The following is a 27,041-nucleotide window of genomic DNA, read 5'->3' on the forward strand; positions in this document are numbered from 1 at the left end:
CCAGACACTGCAGTAAGAACCTAAAAGCAAACCAGCAGGGTGGACTTTTGGTCAGAGACGTTAAGAACTGGCTCATAGCTTGCAAGCAAACCTGCTTAACAAATTATAAATAACAAATAATGTTTACCAAAACTGTTTCCACCAAAGCACATTAAATGAGACTGATAATGTTGTAATATGGTTTCAGTATGGCAGTAATGTGGCAATAAAGCCATATTTTGGAAAAATCTAGAAAAGCAGTAGAGGGAGAAATTATTTCAGATTTGTCTGAATGTCATTAGGCTGCAGTAATAATGTATGTCCAGCAGAGGGCTCTGTCTGACTATAATTTGGTTTCATAACAGTGTACAGGGGATTCCTCTCTGAATGTTGCAAAAAAAATGCTCAGGCTCTACTAGTTTTCACATCATTTCCACTGACTTAATAACATCAGTCAGGTTTTAACACGCACATAAATGAGAGATGACACATGCATAAAAAAAAAAACACAGTCAAAAACAAACGGGGCAATATGAACATGGCATATGCCACAGACCTGCCATGGAAATATTTCAAGGACAAATGAAGGATATTTTTATCAGTCTGTATCATAGAACAAAAAAACCCACCAAACCCCTAACTTAATCTGAAAACACTTGACAAGAGCCTAAATACACAAATCACTGAAAATCTCACCTTAGTGAGAAACATTATAGATCTGACCTATGCCATTAAGAGCCAATGTCTTTAGTCCTGGCTACTGTCCCAGTCTTCAACAAGCTGAAATTTTTATTTGCATAAAGATTTCAACATGAACTTCACACTGTTATTCATATCTTGCACATACAGCACGTTTTATAGGATCATAAAAAAGAATGCTTGGCCTTATTCTTTCCATGAGATTGGCTTCAGTTTTTCACGAGCAGGTGTGTCTGAGATTCCCCGAGTAGAGTAAGATATTAGGTGTGTGTTTGTGTATGTATGCGCGTACTTGTGCGTGTTTTCTTGGGACTGGCTCATATCAATATATTATCCTGAGAACATTTTTCTAAAACACTGTGGGCAGCTGATGAAGAAATGTTCAACATCATTTGTTACACTCTGATGCATCAGTCGTATCTGGAGCTGAAAATCTGTTTTCTGAAGAGCTCAAAGAACATGCCCTGAAAAAAGACTGAATTTTGGACAAAGTTGTTTCACTTATATTAAGTTCTGCTGAAAGAGTGGGCCAATTATACAGAGAAAAGGACTGATTGAAGATGAGACAGTTAGCATTCGTTGGTTACAAAGGCAGGACACCCTGTGACATTCCAAGTCCAAAACGCATATTCTTGCATAGTATTACATTCCTTAATAATCCAGAAAAATGTCCTGAACGTGTTTATAAGTGACCAACAGGACAGGACTGTGAGATTTGGCTGTCAGATATCAGGCACGTTTAGACACGTAACAGCCAAATCCTGTCTGAGCTGAGGTTGTGCCTCTTTACCAGGTGACCCAGTCTACTATGTCAGGACTGTGGCCTTGACACAGACTGGGTCAAGAGGACGGTGGCCAGCCAGCCTGTCTGTCTGTCTGACAGCCAGTCCAGCATGTCTGATCCGCAAGAGCAGAACCAGACGACTCACTCGCGTCAATGATGACTCAAATCAGCGGCATTTCTGGAACTTTCCATTGCTTTTTCTTTTTTAAATCAGACTATAAAAAAACTCTGCTGCCTGTTTTATTATACAAAGTTTTCACCTTTCACATTACCAAGGTTTCTCAGAAAAACACAAGCCCTTGTCTTTTTTCAGTCTTATTACAAACGCTTTTGTGCTTCAAAGAGTAATTAGATGACACAGGCCAATAAAGATGTTTACAATCTGAGTCACTTCCCTCATGTGACTGACCTCACGTTAAGAATACTTCTCCTGAAATTTAATTAAAAATAAGTAACTAAATAAATAACAAACAAAGCATAAAAACTTTCCTATGGGGGTAGACCAGCCCTGTTGGAAAGTCAAACTGATCCCGGGGGAATCGTCTATACTCTTACTCTGTGTCTTCCCATCCGCAGAGGCCCCGGTGTGGGCGGCACAAGTCTGCACTGTAACTGTGGCTACCATAAGAGGAGCGGCTGCTCAGGCCTCTTTGAGGGGAGAGGGAGGAAAAGTAGGTCAGCGCTGAGAGCGGAATGCTGTAACAGTCTCTCCTGACACACTAACCTATTTCCCTCTGTCCTACAATGGGACAGAGAGACGTGGGCATTACATCGTCACTCTACGACCAGAGACAGTCGCCGGGCCCTCCGCAAAAGGTTCTTATAATGCAAATATGCTCGCGGTATGGTAAACTAACGGCTATTCTTGACCTCATGCGCTTAACTCACACGCAAACACACACACACACACACACATACACACACACACATACACACACACAAGATTTCAAGACTGAGCAGCTCTTTCAGGGTGAAAAAGCTGAGCTGTACAAGATAGAATAGATGAGTAATGAAAGTATGTCAAACCACTTGTTCCGTTCTGATAACTATATCTATCACATAGAGGCATCTGAAGGAGCAGGTTGACTAACAGTTTAATCCTTCTGAATTAAGAGTCTACAAAACTGGTCAACTCAAAATCAGTGAGGTCGATTAGAACAGTTATTGACCAATGTACAACAACTGTAAAAAAAGCAGAAAAAAAAAGAACAAAAAAAAAAACCCTACGCTCTCTTGCCTTGACACATGTGAAGCACATGTAACTAGATATGTTACGTAAGTCATGGTATATGAGCACGATTTGCAATTCACATACCCACGTAGTTTCTGACATGGTTCTCTCAATTGACAGTTGTCTGCTTTAATCTTAAATGTGAAAAGAAGCGGGTTAGTTTCCTTTAACAGAATTTTTCCCACCTTTGAGAGTTGGAGGAAGTACACTGTGTTTTACTGCAGGACGCCATTATTCCAACTTCTGCATTCCATCAAACAGTTGTAATTTGTAGAAATTATTCTTAGACTTTTCTATTTATATGCAATAGCCATAACTGGTCACAACAGAAACATCTCATACATTAAAACAGAGTACTCACTTTCTATCTCTTTTATACAATAATCACTCTAATTCTCAAAGTGCCAAAATTATTCTGGTACACAGCACAATATTTCTCATTCAGAACCTAAAAGCTCTTAAATTTGCCATTCTAAATAAGAGTACAACCCCCCCCCCCCTTACTTTAATATTTTGAGTGTCTGAATATTGTGGGCCAAATTTCCAGTGTAAATGATGTTTTTGGTTCCAACACACTTTCAATGTTAATATCTATTCTTTATCTTCAAACAACGTCTGAATGCGGTATCTTTTAGGATTCAGACTTTACAGTGCATTCTTGACTACACTGGCACAGTCATACATCAGTGAAACAGTCAGGCCTATGCCTCAATGAGATACTCCCTCACATGTAACCTTTGTCTTTTGTTATGCATTTTATTCTAGACTTCTTATGGTCACAAATACACCTGGATATGAAATTATCCCAGACCACGAACTAACTTTGGGGAACCATTACCTTTAGGACCTGAAACAGATATAGTGTTGTAGCTTTTGAAGAGTGTGCGTCTTCATTCTATAGATGAAATCTACCGGAAGAATGGACCATCTCTCAAACACTTTGTGTATTTTAGTCAACAGACCTATATATTGAGCAGTAACCAAAAAAAGTGACCAGAGGACTTTTGGGAGTTCATTAGTTCAAGGGCAGAAATATGTGGTTCCTAAAAGTGGGCTATCATCCACAAAAAGACCAATTACATGTTCTTTGCCTCTAACATGTGCATCATTATACTGATAGCTGCTTGAGCTTAGGGCTAAATATAGATAACGTTACACATGCATATGAACTTCAGCAATCGCCTTAATCCTGTCAGACTGCTGTGAGAATTCACCTTAATTAAAGCGGTCGGGTCTTGATTAATTGTTCTAATACACTGAACCTCTAAGACAAGTAGACGAATTCCTCCCTGCCGCAGAGAGAATTTTTAGACAACATCCATACATTTATCTACTGGGCCTTACGTGACGTTAGACTTGCTAGGCAAAAATCTTTTCGTTTTAATTGACCAAAAAGTAAAATATGTCTGACATGTAAAAAGGGAGCAGACGGCCTTGGCATCAACCCATTCGTTTAAGATTCAAACCAACGCTTGGTCCTCACGTTTTACTCTACCATGTCTGTTATGGGTTGGAGAGACACATGCAAGCTCATGTGGCGTCAGTGAAACTCACCTCCACCGATTGATCCCAACGTTGGACGATCCTGCAAACCAGGGATCCAGTATATAAACACAACGCAAACTGTCCGCTCCCTGTATGGAGTCCCGGAGTGAGGGATTGTCATGGAGCCGTAAGCCCTTCCTGAACCAGTGGATCGTATTGACGACCATACCTTCCCAGATATCGTCCCTCGTTTAGATCCAACGGCTGAATATTCCAGCAATGCTCCCGACTTTGATCCGTCAAATTTGAACGTAAAACGCAGTTAAATGTTTTTATTGTAGGCTATGCACAATCAAATAAATCTGAGCCCTACAAAGTTTGAGCTAACAACTTTTTTTTCGTTTAACCTTGTTCGAGAAAAACTTTCCCCATGGTTGAGCAGAATTTTGGCGCCCCTGTCTGCTGATTCATCCAGCGCAACTTCATAGACACACCTTGTACATGTTTCGGGTCGAGGACATGTTATTAGGACAAATTATTGACGTTAATGAGTATCTTCTTTGTATTCCCAAAATACGTTATACAGCGCTGTACTTACTCAAAGCAAGACAAGAACGAAATTCAGATGACTGCGTTCTTCACCACGAGCAGAAATCTGACAGGATTTGGACGTTTCAACAAAGAAAGCACGCAAGCGTCAGCAACACAACATCCAAACCATCTGTATTAGTCAAAACGATTGCATAACTTCGTGATTTCGGCGAATCTCAATCAGCACTTGCCAATCATCCATCCACGCCACAAGCAACGTGTAATACGAAACGATGCTGATATCGAGCGTTGTCCTTTTGAGAATGTCGAAGTAAATTCACCCCAGAAGGTGCTTGACATTACCGACTCCACCTACACAAATACGCAAACATGGGCTGACGCACCCAGTTGGTCAGAATCATACGTATACGTAACAATATGCAGTCACGTTTTTGTAGTGTGGCTGTTTGGCAGTCGAGATATTTCCCGCAAAAATGTTATCTGATGCTTAAATGAAGTGCATTAATGACATATCACTAATACTGACACTAACCATTCGACATTAAACATTTAAAGAAACATTATAATCGTAATAAAATTGAGTATGCACACCAGCTGTTACTGTTGCGCATCGAGTTCTGCTTTCTGATTGGACAGTAACTCAGAACCCGGATGGGCACATGAACAAGGGCAAGATAAGTCCGTGAACTTGACGCATGTGATCCTCCATGTTTTGTACACACAACAGGCCTAAACGAACTCACGTTAGATGAACTGCGGTTGTATTCTGTGTTGTCCATGACCACCTCCCACTCGCAAAGTGAAACTAGCCCTTTAATGTCAAGTAAATCTGTTGTAAAATAATTGCCACAATGGGTAATTCTTTCTTTCTGTAACACCCAATAATAAAAATACTTAGGAACACTGCAGCCTACTGAGCCGTGGTCAATGGGAGTCCTAAAGAACAAAAGCAAACGGAATCAAAACGGAACGGAACGGAACCTCCGCAGGAAACTGAAAACCCACCTCTTTAGAACACACCTGTCCCCCAGTGCCTAACCTCCCTTCCCTAGAGGAAGAAAAAAAACCCCTTTGTCTTGTATTTCTGTTTGTAAAAGTATTCCAGGGGCGCAATGCGAAGGGGCAATTCGACGCTCAGTCTTATTATGATCTCTGTTGAAGGTATTAGAAATCCGACTGATGCACCAATTGTAAGTCGCTTTGGTAAAAAGCGTCTGCCAAATAACTAAATTGTAAATTGTAATTGTAAATTCTGGAGGAATATGTGTATTGCTTCTTTCTCCGTATGCGAGACTCATAAGCAAATAACTTACATGCTGTAAGTGATGAATTCACAGCAACAAAACATGTATAAATTAAATAATTAAGATAAAAAGGGGAGAAAGCGTTTTTCTTTATCTACACACTGTCAGCGTTAAAACATTCTGTCATCAGGCGCTTAAAATGTCCGTTGGAATGGTTCCATTGATGGGCACTAGGTGGCAGACTTTTACAGCAAAATGTCCTAGACCTCTTCACTGCAGTGGACGGAATTACTAAGAAAAAAAAAGGGATTTCCTTATTACTTTGTCTGAGGTTTATGTGCAACACAGAATCTCAGCTATGAATTGTGGGAATTTTGATTAACCTACCGTTGATTCCTTTGTGTTTTTTCAATTCAATGTGCATTTACCAATATTACACCTACTTGCATATTAATGTTAGGTGTCTACATACAGTGAACAAAATAACAAAAACACCACACAAAAAGGAGTTTAACATTTAAGTAACTAAACCACAATTACAAACACGGCCGTTAAGGTATAAGTTAAATCAATGATAGGCTGATTGCGAATTAGCAGTATGTGTCGGCTATGAAAGAGGTTTGACACTGTTTATACTTTGCTATGTAAGTTTTAACAGCGAAATTGGGCAACTAACTGGTTCCCAAAGAAGATTGTGTCAGGATTACAGGTGCATAGAACACAAAAATGCAAAATTACAGTCTTCAAAGTCATCATGCCATATCCCATACATGAACACACTGCTTCGGCAAAGAGGAAAAGTCGTCGTAAGTCGAAGCTCACCGACAAGGACGGACAGACGATTAACAGGATACATACTAGATTCCACAAATGTACAATCTCAGGCTTTCCAGGCGGAAGCAACTTTCATCTAAGACCAACGCGCAAACCCGCATAACCTTGAGGAGGGAGCATAAAGCCTGAACGTCGGAGCTATGTGAAAAAAAAGTATTGTGGTGTGAAGAGTCACCTTTGGAAAAAACTGAGGGATGTCTTCAAGTCCAGTGTCTACTGCCACCTGTTAAACATAGTGAGAGATCTACAGTGGTACGGGCAGACATGTCTTGGGAGTCATTAGGTCCTATGGTTGCTCAGAATGGTCGTGTACAGCCAAAGAATGTGGCCTTTAAAGAAATTTTATAGAAGCAGATGCACCCTATGGTGCAAACACTGCTCCCTCATAATGCTTCTATGTTCCAGGATAATCATGCCACCATAAACACTGCTAAACAAGTTCAGAAGTGATTTCATTAAGCCTAGAACAAAGTCAAATGGCTTCCAATGGCCTCCCCAGTCACCAGATCTAAACATCACTGGAATTTAATGGGAACCTCTGAAGCACAGAGTGTGAAATAGATTTCCCCCTCCTTTATCCGAGAAGAACTGGAAGCTTTTCTTTTTGAGGATTTTTACGATATCACGTTGCACACAGTTCAGGACTTGTGTGACAGCATTCTGAGAAGGATTGAGGTTGTTCTTAAAGGATGGCCAGACTCCTTGTTTAGTTCTTGCTGTTAATATATTTGATGTTTCTGCTTTACTTTGTCAATGTGTATGTGTGAGTGTGTGTGTGTGTGTGTGTGTGTGTATTATACATGTAACTGGTACAGTTTCACTCTAAAAACAATCTTAACATGAATTTTTTAAAAACTTTTCTTAGCAGTGGCTTGTACACAGATGAAACTCAAGTGACCAAAATCTGCTTGTCCTAGAATAACTATTGGTAAAGGATTTAAAAACAACCATTTAAAGCAAACTTTTCCATAGTCTTGAAAGTATACCTTGATCATCAGTTTTACATCCCTGTCATCAACCAGACTTGTGTTAATTAACTGTAATCTGTTTGTTTTTATGCCAGTTGTCACGGAATAGTTTTTTAATTGTTTAGAGGGGGTCAGCAGTCTGCCTCTTGAGGAAATTGTGCCAAGAGTCAGTGCCATGCAATATGCTCTAAAAAGCATGCTATGTGCTATGAAAAAAACGAGATATTTAGGCCCAACAGCCCTTTCTGCAGACTTGTTCTGATACTCGACACCTAGTCACAACACAGCTAACAAGGTCTCAAAGACATTTTTATAATTCTGTGGATGTGTCCTTAGTGACCTCTAGTGGTGATCTGTAGTATCTGCAACAGATGCGCTCATTTTTTGATAATGTCTAATCATGTTTTCATTTTGTTACATTTCCTTCAGCCTGAGACAATATTTATCATCTTAGATCACTCAGGAAGCAGCATAATGAATCTAATTATAGTTTGTAATTGAATCTACCATAAACACTTGAAGGATTTGTTTAATCTTTGCTCCTCTGATGATATATTCTACTGTCTCTTAGGAAAATGTGTGTTATTTTAATCTTTACCGGCTTTCATATTTACCTCATTAGCTTCATGGACATGCAGTCTGAGCTAGTCTTATCTGGCCTCTTGTTTAACACATCACCTATTCAACAGAGCATAAAAATCAAAGAACAAACTTGATCCATTTTTTATCAATCTTATCATTCAAAATACAAAATTTGCAATTTCAAAATATGCAGAATACACACCAAGCACACAGCCATTAAGGAGCTCACTGTGGTGAAAGTGCCACGGCTAAGTTGAGAATCAGACCAGATACAAGTGCAAGAAAAGTGGAAGGAAGTAGATCAATGAACTACTTGCAAACAAGTGCGCATCCTGCATCCCAGTGCCCTCCCCTTCCCTGTGTGCGCAGGTTCATCTGGGAAGTCTGAGCTTCACATTGTGCTTAGGAGCCAAAATTTAACATCACCTGAAGACCAGGTTTGTCGCAATACAAACCCTTCCTTCTCCAAATGGGCCATATAATATTTTTCCAACACACCACCTTCCTGACCGTATGTGTCTGTGTGTATGTGTGTGTTCCTCTCTCTCTCTCTCTCTCTCTCTCTCTCTCTGACAAAAATTCACAGCATACCATCACCTTTGACAATCACCTTTAAGTACCACTGAAATCTTCATGCATCAACTGTATAATATTCAGACATCACAAACACACTTTGCCATATTTTCAGTGAACTGCTTTGAGGGTGAGTATAGTCATCATGGGTCCTACATGCTGCGGCATGATAAAATAAACAGAATTCTGGATTAGTTTAAGACCTTAATTGTTACATGTAATAACATACATTGATATATTGGGAATATACATGCACAAACATAAAGCACCAAACAAACTTGAACAAATACAGTAGTGAAACAGTAAATATTTACTTAATTTTTTTTTAATTCAGTCACAGATCAAAGAAAAGTGTCATTTGAAGGAGGAAATTAAATGTATTTTTCTTACATGACAATTCACAGGATTCGACTTAATCTAATAGCAGTTTTTTTCCTGAGGTTTAGACTACGCTACCCACATGGTGTTCTTTGATGATGTTTGCTTATGCTGGACTTAAAGGATTCCATTCCAACATGACTGGAAGACCAAGACATAAGTGACATGTGAATGAGCCCCAATCATCATTAAGTCCAAGGAGCGCTGATATTGACTTTGTTCACGATTTCATATTTGTCTTGCATGCGGAATGACCTTGGTAAAAATGTAAACGCATTAAGTCTCTAAGGGCACCCAGCTCTCAGGGATCAGAGTGTACAATACATTATGCATGTCTTTCATTATTAATGAACTGGACTCATGTTACCAACAGTTCCGTCTCTGTGGAAACATTCCAGAGAGGACAGGTATACATTTGATCCCTTTTTACTTTTTCTCTCACAATATAGTTTTTTTTCCCCTTAACTGAGAGAAGCCACACAGAAACAGCCTTTCATGTGATCAGGTCTTATCCATTATTTAATCAGGTCTTATCAAGATCCATTCTTAACAAAGAAATAAAGGAGCACAATTTTCTTATGGTTGCCATTTATCAATAACGAACACAGTCCTTAAACATTGACTAGATTTTTTCCCCTTTTTTCCCTTTCCCTAAGTTCACAAGGACAAACATGTTCAATTAGGTTTAAAGAATGTAGAATCAGTGGTGACGTGAAACTTAGAGGCTTGTTCTCTGAACTCTGAAGACAACTTCGGATGCCAGCTGCCATTGGATACTGTCTGGTGGGTTGTGGAGATCAAATATCTTTCTTAGAGAGTATCGCCAGGCGAATGGGAATACCGCTTTGCCTAAAGTCAGAGGGGATCGCCCGCACTCATGCCACCATGTGTTTAAACGCAGTGGTCCTGGCTGCGTATTGGATGTGTGCAACGCTGTGGCTGTAGCCATGGCCCCTCCTCCAGTCCAGAGATACCTCCCTGCCTTAATGCAGTGCAGTGAAACCTTTTTCCACGCTGCCGTTCTGCTGAAGTTGGAGGCGTATCGGACAAAACAACACAAGAGCGCATTAAAGTGCTTCTAGCCATGTTCTCTCTTGCTTCTACATTGTCCGTATAAAATTTCGTAGTTGGGAGTTTCAGAACAGGTAAACGGTTATATTCCTTCGAGCGGGAACGATTTTAATTTTTTTTTTACTTGAAGCTCGTGGACACTATGAAGTACAATTATGGCAAAAAGGGGTAAATCTGTTGTCAGGACACTGGAGGATTTGACGCTTGATTCGGGATACGGTGGAGCAGCTGACTCCTTCAGGTCGTCAAGCTTGTCGCTGTGCTGTTCCGAGGCACACATACCATACGCGCATGGGGGGAACTGTTGGCATCTAACCGACTCCATGCACAGTCGACACAACAGCTTGGACACTGTCAACACAGTACTGGTCGAAGACAGCGAGACCCTGGAGTGCTCCGGACACTGTGCAAAACTTCCCGAGCTAGAGGATGTGCCTTGGAGTCTCGGGGAGTTGGAAACGGCTCTTAATAAGGAGGAAGAGTTACGATTTGGGACCTTGTCGAGTGACCTGTTGGCGAGACTCTCCGCACTCGTCAGCCGCGCGCTTGTGAGAATCGCCAAGGAAGCGCAACGGCTGAGTTTACGCTATGCCAAATGCACCAAATATGAAATTCAAAGTGCCATCAAGATGATCCTATCTTGGACAATCTCGGTCAACTGCATTACCGCAGCGCTCAGTGCACTGTCGATGTATAATATGAGCACCGAGGACAAATTCAGTAGGGGCAAATCGGAACGATGCGGGCTCGTTTTCTCCGTCGGGAAGTTCTTCAGGTGGATGGTTGATAGTAGAGTCTCGGTCAGGGTCCACGAGCACGCTGCCATCTACCTGACCGCATGTATGGAGAGTCTGTTCCGCGAGGTTTTTACACGTGTATTGAATAGTCCAGTGGTAGAGAGAGATAACGGAATACCGAAGTTCACGATGGAATCTTTTGAGCAAGCCATCAATAACGACTCCGAGTTATGGGGCCTCCTTCAGCCGTATCAGCACCTCATCTGTGGGAAGAATGCCAGTGGTAAGTTGATGGCAGAACCGTGGTCTAGTGCGTTACTTGACCCGCGCTTTTTCAACGAGGACGGGAAGCCTTCTGTTTCAGTAAAATGATTATGAGTATTGATGGATCTACTTGTCGTCACATTATTAGTGTGTTATTCCATTGAAAATTAAACGTATTTGCTTCATTGACACTTTAACGTGACAAATGATAATCAAGCGTCTACACATTCATTATTCACAGTGTTTTTGAATGTGAATGTTTTGGTTTCACCACATTAGTATTTTACAGGAGGTAATTTTAAAGATTGTTTAATTTATTTTTATTTAATGATTGGCCGTCTTGCCTCTGATGAAGTACTCCGATAAATTACATCCTACAAAGTACTAACACGTGCCTCTTCATGGTACACTGCGTTTTACTGTATAGTCATCAGGTTAATGAATTTGTAGGCCCATGGGCCATGGCCCAGAATTTTGTGTACCGAATATTTTTTCCTGTCTTGTGCATTTTGGGGAAAAAAGTGGTATCAGAATTTTTTGCTTATTATTGACTCCAGGTTACAATGGGTGTTTTATTTCAGACCTCTATGTCTATGATGTCTATTTGAGTTAGTAACTGATTCCAAGTATTGGGCCCAACCACAGAAAATAGACTACACCTTTCATTCTTTTGTCGAGCCTCTGGATAATTGGATGTATTGAAAGTGAAGGCAAAATTTGAAATATTTCCATTACTTTGTACATTTCAGTGCCGTCATTTGGCCCCTGGTGCTTTTGATGTTCGCTCTGGGAAACCACGTAAATGCGAGTGACTCATATGCTCTTAATTTCTATGGCTCACATTAGTGTGACCGATCGTCCTCACTCACTCCAATGTGGAGTCAGGAAGACAGAGCCGAATGTGGTACTATACAGTGACACGAGCCTAGGGCGTCGGGACATGTTCATCGCTCTCTCTCTCTCTCTCTCTCTCTCTCTCTCTCTCTCTCTTTCTTAAATATATGTGACTTTTTCCATATAGCTTTCATCTTAAATTACTTATCAAAATAAAACATGTCTTCAGGAGCATGCTTAACCTATGGCACCTAGACGGAACTGTAGGTGTGTCCCGCTCTTGTCGGTAAAACGGAAATTCATTTATGTGAACCACGCAGGCTTTCACCTGTTTATTTGAAATGCTGCCCCACGAAAGGCATCTGCAGTAGTTTAGTGCTTTTTAACTGCAAGTATCTTTCATTTTAGCTGTTCACCATATTATTTTAAAGGAAGAACGTGTTTCACATTGTTTGTACTATTGTCAAGTGCTGTCCACAACTGCTGTCATGCACCAGATGAGAGAAACATTTGTGTTCGCTTAAAATAACGAATACATATGAATGGATAGAAAATTGCATTAAGATAATGGAATGCGCACAGTCACATCGCTTCCACATGCCGTCTGTGGTCTGTGATCTGGAGGCGTGCACACAGATACGAGCCAGCCCTCATAGTATCTGTTTTTAATGTGTTCTGGTGTGCTTTAAGTTGTGAGATAAAGTGAAAGACTAAAAAGACGAGAAGATCCCAAACATTTATCTCCAAACTCTTCTGTTTTCCAGACACCAATCTGCAACTGAAGTGTCAATCAGTGGCGGCAGGGGTGGGCAGGTCTGTGTGACAGGTCTATTGTGCAGTGTTTTTGTGTGAGGTCGGTGCCTGGCACTAAGAGTGGTATGTGGGAGACTGTGTGAAAGCGCCCAGGCGTGACACAACTCTACATCTGTACCAGGAACCTCCAGCTCTCTGCACCCCAGTGCGTTGTCTGGAGCTGAATGACCTGGGATATCCAGGGATTGTAATACTTTTCTCAACTGCACAGACAGTTTATAAATGGTGGAGTCAGATCATGTGACGACTGGCGCTGTCTTTCAGAGAAGGATGTTAATTCTCAGATATCATTTTTTTTTTTCCCCCTTACTGCAGGAGCAGACTTGCTCAAGTTAATGGGTATAAATGAGTTAATGATATTACAAATTTCTCCTCCATGTTATGATTGCATACTCTTTCGTGGGTTGTAATACTCTTCACTTCATTCTGCTTCCCTCTCAGGAAAGAAGAAGACTCCAGTGTTATGTCCTTCAATAGGAGAATGGTTCTCTTTCAAGTTATAATTTACAACTTATTTTCTGAACATTGTAGTGTGCATGTGCCATCATTTAAAGCAATGCGTAAGCAATATACATCTAGCCACTCCTTTTTAAGAGTTAGAGATTACTGTCCTCAGGACTTCTGAGGTGCGGGTGTTCCAAAAAGGTTAGCAATAACATCACTGAAATCTGTATTCAGCTTGCACGGTGAAAAGACAGTAAGACAATACAGATGAGATAATGGAGGTGACAAGCACTGGTTCTTTCGTGGGAACATACATTTTTGCACCTCTTAGTGAATCCTGTTTGTCTTGATGCTCTATGAAACCTTGCGTATTTGCTAAGCGCAAGGATTGTTCATATGACCAACATGTGCAGGCATGCGAATCATACAGGAGCACCAATCATCATCTAGAGCAATCATAAGTTTCTTTCATTCAAAGTGTCACGAAATTGCCTCCTACATCCAAGAAACTGAAAATCACTTGTAGTCGGCCATGGGAAAAAGACAAGTTCCTCTATGACGGTTTGAATAACAGCATGTGGTACTTCCCTGACAATGCTTATGGTAACACCCACGTGTTTTTTTAGGAATAACAGCAAAGACCACAAATTAAGAACAACAACAAAAACAACAACAAGGATGTAAAAAAAGAATAATAACACAATTTTATTTGTGCCTTTAAAGATTTCCAAGAGCACTTACATAAAGAAGGAAGGAACATACAAACATAAAAATGAATGGTTAACAAACAGCAAAAAGTAGACATACAGACAATTATGCAACCCTAAGCAAGTGGAAAGTACAGGTGCAACAAAAGACAACAGCAGAGAGAGAGAGAGAGAGAGAGAGAGAGAGAGAGAGAGAGAGAGAGCAAGCGTAATAAAAACATATAGTCACAGGTTAGAGAAGAGTACTACAGATACAACTCTAAAACCTGTGGATGAATGTAGTGGTATTTACACAACCGACAGTTGGTATGCTTGTCTAAATAGGTGTGTCTTCAGTTAGGACCAGACTAGGGACTGAGAGTTATGGATGACGCAGGTGGAGAGTTCCACAGGGTGGTGACAACACTCCTGTGAAAATCAAAGGAGACGGCAGGGTGTGTGAGGAGTCATGGATTCTTAGCATTAACAACAGGGGAAATGAGCCATGCTAACATGTATGACTTTGCTGAGGAATGTTTTGGTTGCTCTTGGCAGAACTAGTGTTTTAATACTGTTTGGTGTTGATTTTTAGCAAGTTGGAAGTGATTCAGGTTTTGATAGGCTGCAGGCAGCTGAGAAGCAAAGATGGGGGAGGTCTGGGAGATGAGTTTGATGTGAACATAAATTTAGGTATCATCAGTGTAGCTGTCCATGTTTGCAGGTGATAGGATTGAAAGGAAAGACAAATGTGATTTAAAGGAAAGGGGCCAAGCACAGAACTCTGGGAGATGCCTTGGTGCAAGGGGTCTGAATCTGACTTAACATTCCTCGTATTATAATATTTAATAGCTTCCATATTCACAAACTGATGTTGTCTGTCAGGATAGTTTGAGAGCTATGCTGGCTCTGGACCAGCGATCCTCAGGGCTGTTTTCTTCCTGTCCAGAAAGATGAAGGGATTGACTGTGTCAAAGGCAGCGGATGAGTAAAGCAGGATGAATGCGTACAGATGATCAGGATCTGCTGAAGTGCGTAGCTTACTGACAGCTTTGACCGTTTCCCGTTTCTGTGCCATAGATGGGCCCTCAATCCAGACTGAAGGGGCTTAAAGACATCCTGTGCTTTAAAGGGCTGAGGAAGTTTATAAGCTAGAGCATAAGTTTTATCTTCAGAAGGCAGACAAGGTGTGCCAAATGGTGTGAAAGGTCCTTTACACTGCTGTATGACACAAATTTAACACTTAAGTGTTGGGCTCTGGTTTCAGGTGTAATGCAGAATTGAGACTTTATCACTTGTGTGCATCTGGTGCAAAGTGTTAGAGTGTAGTGAGGCTTACTAACACAGATGGTTTGCTCAGCATGACTGACATTTCAGGTCAGAACTATGGAGACCTGAGCAAAGACTCTGTCACACACACACACACACACACACACACACACACACACATACACAGAACCTCAACTTAGTGGCATCTTGATTTCAGCATTCATAGAACTAAACCCCGCTGTGCTTTTTTCAGTGTTTCAATGTCTGGTTTCAACAGCTTTCAGATATATGGCATATTTCATTATTTGACTATTCATCATTGTGTTTCACAGCCATTGTATTTAGCGAGATGCTGATAATCTATATAAAGTCAAATGTTTATATATTAAAAGCACAGTTTCTTAAATGCGCTTCAGATAACTTCAAATTAAATCATTTTAAATGGTTCCTTTTCACCAGAAGTGGTAGTTAGCCTAAAAACATGCGCTGCGCTCTACAGAAATGATATATAAAGAGAAGCTCTCCTCACTAACAGCTCTAATCATTCTCATTACTTGCACTTATGAAAGTGTCAGGACAGAGAGGCAATTACCTATGGGTTTCTTTCCATTTACCCAAGGGCAAGCCATCACTGATATGAGCACTAGCTGAGATCTGTAGTCTTCTCCAAAAACCTGTCAGAGACTTGCAGTGCTTATAAATATAATACACATTTGGACAGAGCAGCAGATACACCTTTAACCCGACTGCATATTTTTGCCGTAGAATGATTACGTAAAGGATGATGTCTCTGTGGAAATCTCTCCATCATCCTTTTCATCAGTCCATTAACACACTTGTCATGGAGGAGCAGAGTATGTTCCGTTCACAAGGGGAATGAGGTTGCAGTTCTGCTCTGTCTTTCCCCTGAGAATAATCAGAGGTGACCTTGAGACCATGTTTCAGTGTTTTTCCCAGCCTGACCTCTGTGATAAGCACGAGAACGGACTGGGACTGATGGATGGAATGATGGACAGCCAAGAAATGACACAGGTCATGTGATGGAATAAAAATCCACGTATGACCAAAAATAGCACAAAATTGTTTTTACTCTGTGATATGTTACCCGAGGATTGTGTGTGTGTGTGTGTGCGTGCGTGTGTGTGTGTGTGCGTGCGTGTGTGTGTGTGCGCGTGTGTGTATGTATAGCGGGCTAACCCTGTTCTCTCCCACACCCCCTGTGCTGTAATAGCTTTGTCAATTCAGACATAGGGGCCGTACTGTGAGATCATATTCTCCTCGGATTCTCAAAAATCCATGCTTTCGCTCTTTGACCTTACAGCATGTGTGTGTGTGTGTCCGTGTGTGTGTGTGTAAGGACAGAACCCCAGGTGTGCAAACAAGTTAGTTGGAGTACAGACATATAGCCTGTACACATCAAGGCTCTTATTAAGACACAGAAAAAACTGAGTTATTCCCTCTACCCAAGCCCTTCTCACTACCCAAAAAAGGGAAAGTGAGTTGTCTTGTTAGATTGATTGCCGCAACCTAGTCCAATACAGTTGGCATATGGGATACATTATTTCAAGGTGTAGGGCCCATGTCTGTCTTTTTCTCTTGTTTCATGACGTTTTTATTGCAAACACATGCTCTTTCCTGCTCAGCTCTTATTACAAACCAGAAGTGGGTAAAGAGACAGAGAGCAGAATAAATCTCTTTATAAAATTCCTATGTTCAATCTGTATGGTGAATCATGCTATTGTCCTCAATTTACACAGTACAGTTGATTAGCCCAAAGTCAGCCTATCCATTGGTTTTGAGAAGTGCAGTTTTAATTGTAGGTTCGAGCTGAGGACAAATCTAAAATATCTGGCATCCTCATTTTTATGCTGGTTATAATTCTGATGTAGGTGGTCACACAGAAATATAGAGTTCAACAGTCCAGTTGATAATGATGGAAATGGATATTCTTATAAACATATTCTTTCAGCACATTCAATAAATGGGTTGTATTGTTTTTTAAAAAAAAAAAAATAGTCCTTATACACAGTCATTAAAAATGTTAAACGAATCAGTTATATAATTTGTCATGATAATGTATGATTTTGTGATTCTCAACCTTTGTTTTATCTGGATTATCAGAATCAGTCGTATTCACACGACTCATTTACAATACGTTTTTCATTCATTTAACAGCTATCTCAATACAGACACTGTATGTTTTTGTAACTGACAAACTTATTTAGCATAAGCTGCTCACCTATAATAATTATAAACATCTAAACATGTTTCCCACAAAGAGAGAGAGAGAGAGAGAGAGAGAGAAAGACGTAAAGAGATAGTGAAAACAGCCCCAAGGAATGTAATTTAAGTGGGTAATTAAACCAGTGGAATTCATCTGCAGTCTCCGTGTGGCTGCTGCTGTAGAATCATGCCTGATTGGAGACCCCGTGATTAAATTGATGCATGGCAGAATATGCAGATGTATGCAAACAGAGGATTAATTAATGAGAAATTACTAAAATGCATACAGGATGCAATGTGAACAATAAAAACTCCTGAGGATATTTCAACATCATATTTGTGTGTGCGGGGAAAGTGTGCATACCTAGGAAAAGAACAAAGCTCCCTTGCTGAGGAGCTAAATTTGCCCTAACCCACGACCTAATGTGTGCGTGATAACTTATTAGAAAGCCGCTCACGTTCCCGGAGGACAGCAGAGAGAATTTGCGAGTATATATATTTTTTTCAAACATTGCCATTTGTGCTTGTGCAGAAAGGTAAGCCTCTTAGTTCAGACTAGACTTTTGAAATATCTGACCTAGTACCGTGCTAAATCTTGAACAACCACATTCCGATATTATGTTTTGTGAGCCAAGTGGATTTTGTCAGTATGACTGTTTGAAAGAAGCCACAAGTGTGTTGTACAAGGCACTTGGCTCTTCTCTTTGATTTTCATTCTGTGACAGCAGGGACTTTTTCCTCAGAGGGAACTCTTTAAATCATTGCTTAGCAAAAACATCATGCGCGCTGTGATCATTCCGGAAGGTCTTAAACAGACTTGTCACGATGATGATGACGATGATGTAGTTGTACGTTAAGCTTTTACTGTTTGTATGTTCTTATAAATCATCTCTTGGTTATTTAATGTTGACAAGATTCTCTGCTCGGCATTTTCTGTGCTTGTTATTAAGAATTCGCAGGAATGAGATCCCTTTTAACAGGAAAAACAAATCAATATTAATATAAGAGATTTTGAGCTTGGTAATCATCCTTCAATTTATTCTCATCATTATTTTGTAGTAATAACGTTTTCTTCCTAGAGTGGCAGGCCCAGATGGTTTAACTCTAAACAGATAAGGAGAAATGAGGTATTCTGGGCCGATATGTTGGAAATTGCACATCAATTGAGCAATAGTCACAGATCTGACTGAAAACACTGAAAGGGTTGCCACTGCTTCTCCTGCAGTTGAAATATTGACAGTGCTGTTGCTGACACTGTCACAAATCAACAGTGTTTACAATGGACAGCCAACCATTCACCATGCAGTCATTAACAATCGTAATTTCTGTTTGCCCCAAGGAACAGAAAAAGAGAAGCTAAGTGGTAGAAGGCGCGCGTCGACTCTGCCCTCAGGGATAAGTTGATGCACATTTGAGATGAGGGCTTATCCCCTCATGAGAGTAATCTCATTTGCAGCTGCAGTCAGTCAGTAAGAAATCGCCTGGCTCTCAAATTACTCTCTCTCTCTCTCTCATCACTAGTCCACTGTCCTATAAATAGGTCTTTTCTGCTTTGGTCAAAATTCGTTGCAAATTAGCCGTCATTTTAGCTGACATGGTCGAAGACTTCACCTAATTTACTCTCGTATTGTGCGTGAATCGGCTGCTGTGGAAAGTGCTGTTGTAAAAGGTCGTCCATGAGGAAAAAACAGCTTGCATGCATCTGCCTGACTCACCAAAAGAACGCCTGTGGTAAACTGTCAGGGTTGCCTGCGCAAGCGGGTGAAAACGTTTCCATCCAATTTAGTCCATTCGCTCTCATATCGGGGGCCGAAAGTAGGCCAGCCAATTCCTAAATGCAGAGTGGCCAGACCGACCGAGCAAGGCTCCACTTTACAGGAAAGATTTTAAGTTTGGGCAGGGACTCTCTCAGGACCAGACAACAAAAGTCGCAATGAAAATGACGGTCTCAAACCGAAAGAGCTAAAAAGGAAGCGTCTTTTATTACTGTTCCACAATACATCTGACCACATGTTTAACAAGCTTGTCAAACGCTGAGGTTCTGACCTCCAAGGAAACAATGTTCTGGACAGTTCAGAGTGTGCTGTGAAACGTGGAAACTTGTCTGTTTTTTTCAGCCAAAATCGAAGACCTTGCAGCTTGTTTGTGTTTGTCTTAACGTCGAAAGCAGATGGCTTGCGTGGCTCTATGAGGCTTTGCACATGCTGGCTTTTAGCAGTTCTAGTATCTTTCACCTAAACAGTGAGGAAAATAAACTGAAGCCCAGATTGTCAAGAGAAGTGTTTCTCAACGCTGGTGCTTGAGATCCACCTGTCCTCTTTTCTTAACACAAACACACTTGTCAGCTAATGACTATGTCACTTCATTCACTCAGTTAAATGTATTAGAGCAGGAAGAGAATGCAAATATTCTGTCAGGTGCATTCCCTGGAAGGCAGATGGGAAACTGAGAGTAAAGAAATATAGTTCTGGAATGCAGTATATGCAGTTCTCAGAAAGTGACCCACTCTTCTGTTTCTGTTTCCTTATGAGGGAGCTTCCTCTTATGGCATCAGGAGACATCAGTTGCTCAATGTCGCAAAATATATGAGATCGTTTGTTTTCTTTCTGTTTTACAATGACTGGGGCTGAAGTTGAAACATGTGTGATTGCAGCTAGTGATATTCTTATTGATAGCATGGTAGTAACAACAGCAACAAACCAGCTGAATGAATCTCAGCGATCAAGAAATATCAATCCTTGATTCAGATGAGGTGGAAACTGACAGTCATCCACTCTGGCAAAGTGGCCATTTGACCCATACCATTTAGGAACTTCTAACTCAAAGAACCCTTTAAAGGAAGTGGGTGTTAGATTTCTTAAGACTTTACAGAAAGGAAGAAGCACCAATGAATTTCCTTTTATGGGCTGGAACATATAAGACTAGACAGTTTAGGGGTTCCCCTTTGAAGTTCTAGTTAAGTTGGGACGTTGGGTGGGGGTGGGTAGAGGGGGGTTCGGGTCTCTGAAGCCTCTGCTGTCTTTCACAGTGAGTCATAGCTGGCTAAGGAGTCCTTCTGAATGTATGCACTGTGATTCTGCAGCACCTCCTGGAGACCCATAAAGAGGATGGGTGTGGGCTCCCCCGAGAGTAACATTGCACATTCTTTTTTATAGTGTTGTGGTACAGCTATCACTGCTCTCACGGCTGTCCTCGGTCGACCACACTTGTCCCGGGGACACTGATGTTTTTAAAGTCAGCCTACATTAAATACATTGCCATATATTGGCAAGGTTAAAGTGTTCACTCTCTTGCCAGCTTTAACCCCCCCCCCCCCCCCCCCCCCCCCCCCACATCAAACATAAGTCAAAAGTTCTCAGGGCATTGATGGCCTAAAATGACATCAGAAAAAAAAGCCAACGCACTCAGTCGTGTGATTTTGTGTCCGTTACTGCACGTTGGCTGTATGATAACTACACGCCCCAGGATGACACCTGATCCATACACAAGCAAAGTGACATTACACTGTATCTCTCTTTAGAAGCTATCCATCTCTAGCCTGTAGTGGATGAAATGCTATGTTAATTTCCACTGTCATAGCGGTCCTGTCCTCGCCTTGGCCCCAGTCAGTTAAAGTGAAATAACAGCAATGTTATACCGAGCACAACTAACACAGTTCAATACCATTCAATCAGTGTTCTCACTGTTAGCCAGGCCACTCTAACACGCAATTATATCACCGACGTTTTATCGGATCAAAGCTTTCAGATCAAGATACGAGGTAAAGTGTTAAAGATGGTCACCATTACATGATAGGTGATTCCTTGGAGTTTTTTTAACCTATCAGAGTTCACGTCACGGAATGGCGTGGCGTGGCAATCTGTCAATCTAACGCTCACTTCAACCACACTCACAGTCAGTCGTTGAGAGAATGAAAATAGAGTGTTCATAGAAAACATGAAGGATTCAAACCAATGGGTGATGACAAAAAGACATCAGCATACAATACCCTGCCGCCTTTACCAATCCCTCTGGCTTACGTTCAGATCTCATGCCACCAGCCATCTGTCCTGAGACACTCTCTGTTGAAGCACTCCTGTCTGGCTGCCTTCAGTATTTATTGTTCTGCCAAACGCTGCATTACCACCATACAGTAGAGCTGCACTGCAGATGGAAATGTTGTTGTGCTTCTGATTAAGCCACACAGAGCAGAAGAGGCCTCCACAGGGCATCCTCTCCAACCTTCCGAGAGGAGAGACATCTTTAAATGATTCGGTTATTTTGCAGGCATGCTGGCACAGTGCTCTCTAAAAACCAAACATACATAATCGAGACTTTAATGTGAATACCCTCCTGGAAGCGCATGGGGGTTGCAGAGATAATCACTTCATCAACGACTACCGGTAAGATCATCTTCAAGTTGATCTTCAGGAGGAAATGTTCAGAGCCAGGTCTCCAGCTGAGACGTGCATGAGGGCATCAAGTCTTGCCTGTCAGCATCCCCTCCTCTATTTTGAAACGCACAGATCTTAAAGGAATGTGCAGCCCTTTTTAACCAGCACAGTTGCTGCATTGTGCTGAGAATTTGCAATGTTGATGATCATCTTGTAGTGGCTGATTGAAACCCGAAGGAAGGGACTGAATTATCTCAGGATTAGATAGTCTTGGAAAAAAAGCTTGTGAAAAAAATGTGCTTATCTCAGGTACGCATCGATTTAAATTGTGATGTGACCCTCGTGTGTGGTAACATGGCTTTAACCTTCTGAGGGGGCTGAATCACGCTAAGCTGTTGTGTTAAGGAGAAATATTTTGAACTTTAGGCCATCTAAGGGAAAGGAGAAGGAAGGCTCTCAAGACAATGAAAATCGTACTGAATAGAAAGTGATTAAATGTACAGGCACCAACATGTACTTTTCTAAAGCTCAACCATTCTTATAGCTCTCCAGTATTTGCCGTGGGGCACTCTAATCCTGTCTCCTTAAAATCACAACAAATCAAGTAAAGAGAGGGGGGGGGGGGGTCGGCCTCCTGTGATTGGCCCAGCCGGCCGACTGAAAACTGGCAGGGGTTCAGATGAGTGAGTGGACCCTGGGCTACCGTCCACTGCGCATAGGATTGATCTCTGTTTGTTTGCCAATGCAGCTCCGGCATGTGGCACTAAAAATAAAGCGCTGGCAGGACAGCTTCCGCTCGCTGGGTCGCGAAGGTCAGCACTGTTTGTGTAGCTTTGCCACACACTACTACGTTCCTCCCTTGGGCTGCTTTTCAACGTGACACATATCTGACTGTGGATTTTGACATTTCAGCTGCAATCAAACGAATTTAGGAGTAAAAAGGTCACACACCTAACAAAGTGATTAAAAATGATTGAATTCCCGTGAACTCGTGTATCAGCTGAGTGTGTGTGACTTCCTTTCATTGACTATTCATGACTCACGCAGTCAAAGTCAGAGTTCCTCAGACTCATTATTTGATAGGAAGCAATGAAGATATGCTTGGTTGGTTCATTTGTCTCTCCTTTTGGTAATGTTAGTCATTCATTGCCAATGGCAAAAATTTTTAAACCATTTAAGAACCATTTTGAGAGCATTAAGAGGCTATTAAGAGAGGCTTGATTCGATCACTTTAATTACTTCATTTGCAGTTGAATGAAAATAGATGATTTGTACAGTCGAATACCACCAAAACACACTTTCTCAAAATAGATTTACAAAAACGTGTGTGTGTGTGTGTGTTTTAGCTTTTTTATTCCTACCTTCATTTTTTTTTTTACAGTGTGCAAGTAGACATCGTCATCTTAAAGGGACAGATTTAGTGACTTATGTTTAGAGAACCTACGATTTTTTTGATAGTTGTTGCTATTTTCATTGAGTCACACTTTAATTGCATAGTTTACATTGTGACAAAAGTACTGTGTTTGCCTGTGCAGTCAACAAGACGAACATTCTCTAGAACATTCCAACTCTGTGGTCTGAAACACAACATCACTGGAAACCATTATAGGAATCTCTCGTTAACATCCAACAAAATGACATCGTCCCTCAAGTATCCCAAATAAACAACAGTCCCCCTCCAAACTACAACAGTACAGTGTTTACAGTGTGCAGTAGTCTTAGAGGCTGATTGTACTTAATTATCCATCAGCTGTAATCATCAAGCAATACAAATCTTACCAACTCATTACTGGCTCTTGACTCTGAAGTAGATAGTCGTATTGCCCATAATTATGAGGTTGTAAAACCCTGTTAGGGTGGGTTTCTCTTTGGGGAAGGCTCCAATCATGATGATGTCATAAAGGATCCGGCCCAAGACTGTGGCAGTATGGGATGCCTCAAGGGCTGTTGCTGTCCAGCCAGTGTGGTGTTTGTCTTCTCACCGCATATCGTCTCTGTAACCCCAAACTGTCATCGTGCAAATTCAGTCAATAAAACAATAAGAGTAATTTAAGTAGTGCCTGGTTTCTGGTTATAGGCTACTGCAAATACACTTATGCTGAAGATATAGATGTTTTCGAATGAGAAACCCATAAAGTTTCACCGGCACAGTACATATTGATTTAGCTTTTTCGACACTGATGGTTTTTAAAAGGGGTCTACTGAGTTATGAAAATGAACGGATATAACTTCTCAGTGTATCGATTCTCTCAGAGAGAGAGAGTGAGAGAGAGAGAGAGAGAGAGAGAGATGAGAGGACCACTCAGTGACTTTGCTTTACTTTCCTTCTTCGCTTGAATCGACGGTAGATTTAAATTCAAAACACTGCGACAGCTCAGCTTTGCACTTACTGCAGTGGGCCCACAGCTTAGTAGGATCAGCAGGTAGGGGATAAGCTCACTGCAGAGTAATCTTGTTGCTTGATATTTGATTTAAGTTTCTTTCCCCAAAAGAGCTGCACACGCTTCCCATTCTACCCTCACTCTCGCCGCCTTTATGAGCCATGTGGAACACATTTCACGGCAACACCTGGCATAGGATTAAAGCCAAAATGGAAGAAATATTTTTAAATGCTTTTGTTGTTGTTGTTGTTGTTGTTCAACTTTAAATTGACCTTACTGAACCTACTGTTGTATAGAAAATACTGTTAGTATTCCATAAAGACCCACCTGTTAGTTGACTGTTCTCATTTCAACGACCGTGTGGGGGCCTAATCTCGATCCGCTCAATTATAAAGATTTTTTTTTTTTTCGTTGTAATGGGACGTCTCTTGCCTGCACAAACACATGGGGGATGGCCTTCGGACTTCCAGCTGAGGTTGATGACAGTTACCATGCTCAGATCAATGGGATGCCAGATTAGTAATTTCCTGTAAGCTACACATTTGACACCAATGCTTTATGTGTGCCCAAAGGCAAGAATCAGGCTTTTCACACAGTGCAGCGTTTTTCTACTGTTTAACATTTTTTAACAAGTAAAATGTAATATTATCCTGTAATAATGTAAATGTAATGTTATTTTGCTCTGTTCTGTTATTATATTATTCAAATGGTGCCGTCATTAAGGGCACATTGTGGCAGTGCTCCTACAGTTTTTGGCGGTAATGATTACCCAAGTTGTGAAGAAGTTAGTTTAACAAATTTTATGAACATATCTTCACTTTCCTCTCGCACAGCTATCGCGTAAATGCACAAACATACTTTATGTTCAAACATGCTAATGTCTGGCTAATGTTCAGTGAGCCTTCTCTGCTGGATCCTTAGGGTGTTATGTTTATTTCACTTCCTCTCATCTTACACATTATGAAACTTTGTGGCTTTATCGCCCACGGCAACTGATCTGTCTCAGTTTCAGTTTAAACGAATGATTGGAACAATAACAATATTCCTTTATAGGAGAACGACATAAGGTAACAGCAAAGTTCCTGGGCTGGTCTCACATCTGTTTTTATGTATGTACTTGTGGATTCGTTAAATCAGGCAATATTTGCTTGTTTATAGGACCTGGATGCCTCTTAGTCAACCCAGTGCCACCATTATAACAGCAGAAGGCTGGTAATTATTTTGTTCATCAGTAGTGTAGTTTGGAAATTTTTCAGTGTCACGGTATATTTCCTCATTTCAGATGTATGATCGCACTGGGGGGTTTGTCAGTGATTTCCAGTCTGCCCGGTAAACACAACTGTTTCAAAATACTTTCAAAACATCCTTCATCATGTGGCAAAAGTATGACTAACTGCCAGAGATCCTAACAAACTTCATCAACATCAACATTCATGGGTCATGTGTTACTTCACAATTTATACCCCTCCTGTTACTCAACTGTGCTCAAAAAAATCCTACGATCAATACATTGTTTTTTTTGTTGTTGTTGTTGCTGTTGTTTTTAACTCAAGTACATTTTCTGAAGGTCAGACTTTTTTGTGTCCTATGGCTTTAAGACTGCAGATGGAGACCGCCACTGAGCTGACAAAGGCGCGATTATATTTCATATACCACAGTGACACCCCCACCCCACCTCTCCCTCCCACTCCACCTTTTTCCCTCACTCTTAAGGGTAAACTGCCTCATTTCATTTAAAGGCCATGCATTAGCCACAGGGGTGCCCTGTTCCAAATTGCCGATCGCATGCGATCGTTTTCTCTGTAGCTGCTATATTTAACTTACGGTCATCATCATAAAAAGTTATTATTTCAGGTTGAAAAATTATTTCGGTTGGGCTGCTCTTTTTTCTTTCTTTTCTCTGAGAGTTGAGATGCCTCTACATCTTGGTTCTTATATAATGGCACTTTCTCTGTAAGCGTCTCCATTTGGATGGATCATTTTCTTTCTGTATTCTCACTGTTTTCCTCTCATCATCTCTCTCTCTCTCTCTCTCTCTCTCTCTCTCTGTCTCTCTCTCTCTCTCTCTCTCTCTCTCTCTCTGAGCAGAATGCATTTCTTTATGGATGTGGTTCCAAAATGGGAGGCCATTGTTTTTGATGCATTGTTTGATTTTTTCCTTTAATGGAACCGACAGTGTAATCAAAGAGGTGTTTTCCTCTAAACACATGGCTTAATACCCATTTCAGGCTCCTCCACTTTCCTCTGCAAATAATTGCCCTGTACCACAAAAACAGAATCCAAATGGAAAAAAAAAAATCCATTTTGCTTCATTAAACAACAATGGAATAGACAAATGTTCCAATCACAAAAACTCTGCCATTTCCTCTTTGTTTATGTGAAGCTTTTTTTTTTTCCCCCCAGTGGAAAAGAAAATCAAGGGGCACTGAAAAACAGGAGTGACAGCCAGTGCAGGTACAATTTAGGATAATCCAGACAGTAGACATGAATGATTAGAGGATTACCATACATGAAGTATATGACAAGTTTGATTACCGGTCTCATGAAACATAAGTCAAATATTGACACAGTGGACATATTATTAATGGTTATGGTTATGGTCTAGGGCTTGGTTTAGGATGAGTAATAACCTTTCACATC

General features: G+C 40.9%; 2 protein-coding genes across 3 annotated transcripts in view; one reads left to right on the top strand and one right to left on the bottom strand.

Moving 5' to 3' along the window:
* The window catches only part of cry1b (cryptochrome circadian regulator 1b), a 14,933-nt gene extending 9,876 nt beyond the window's left edge, over positions 1–5,057 (bottom strand). The window contains exons 1-2 of the mRNA XM_030791005.1: positions 4,248–5,057; positions 1–20 (exon numbers count right to left, since the gene is read on the bottom strand). The exon at positions 1–20 is cut by the window's left edge and continues 89 nt beyond it. Coding sequence (XP_030646865.1) covers positions 1–20; positions 4,248–4,405 — 178 coding nt within the window. The 5' untranslated portion in view covers positions 4,406–5,057. The remainder of the gene's footprint in view (positions 21–4,247) is intronic.
* A 5,478-nt stretch (positions 5,058–10,535) lies between these two features.
* btbd11b (BTB (POZ) domain containing 11b) overlaps positions 10,536–27,041 on the top strand; it is a 48,428-nt gene continuing 31,922 nt past the window's right edge. For both annotated transcript variants that reach the window (XM_030790347.1, XM_030790348.1), the window contains exon 1: positions 10,536–11,400. In XM_030790347.1, coding sequence (XP_030646207.1) covers positions 10,536–11,400 — 865 coding nt within the window. The remainder of the gene's footprint in view (positions 11,401–27,041) is intronic.

Source organism: Chanos chanos, chromosome 13 (assembly GCF_902362185.1).
Source record: "Chanos chanos chromosome 13, fChaCha1.1, whole genome shotgun sequence".
Classification (NCBI taxonomy): domain Eukaryota; kingdom Metazoa; phylum Chordata; class Actinopteri; order Gonorynchiformes; family Chanidae; genus Chanos; species Chanos chanos.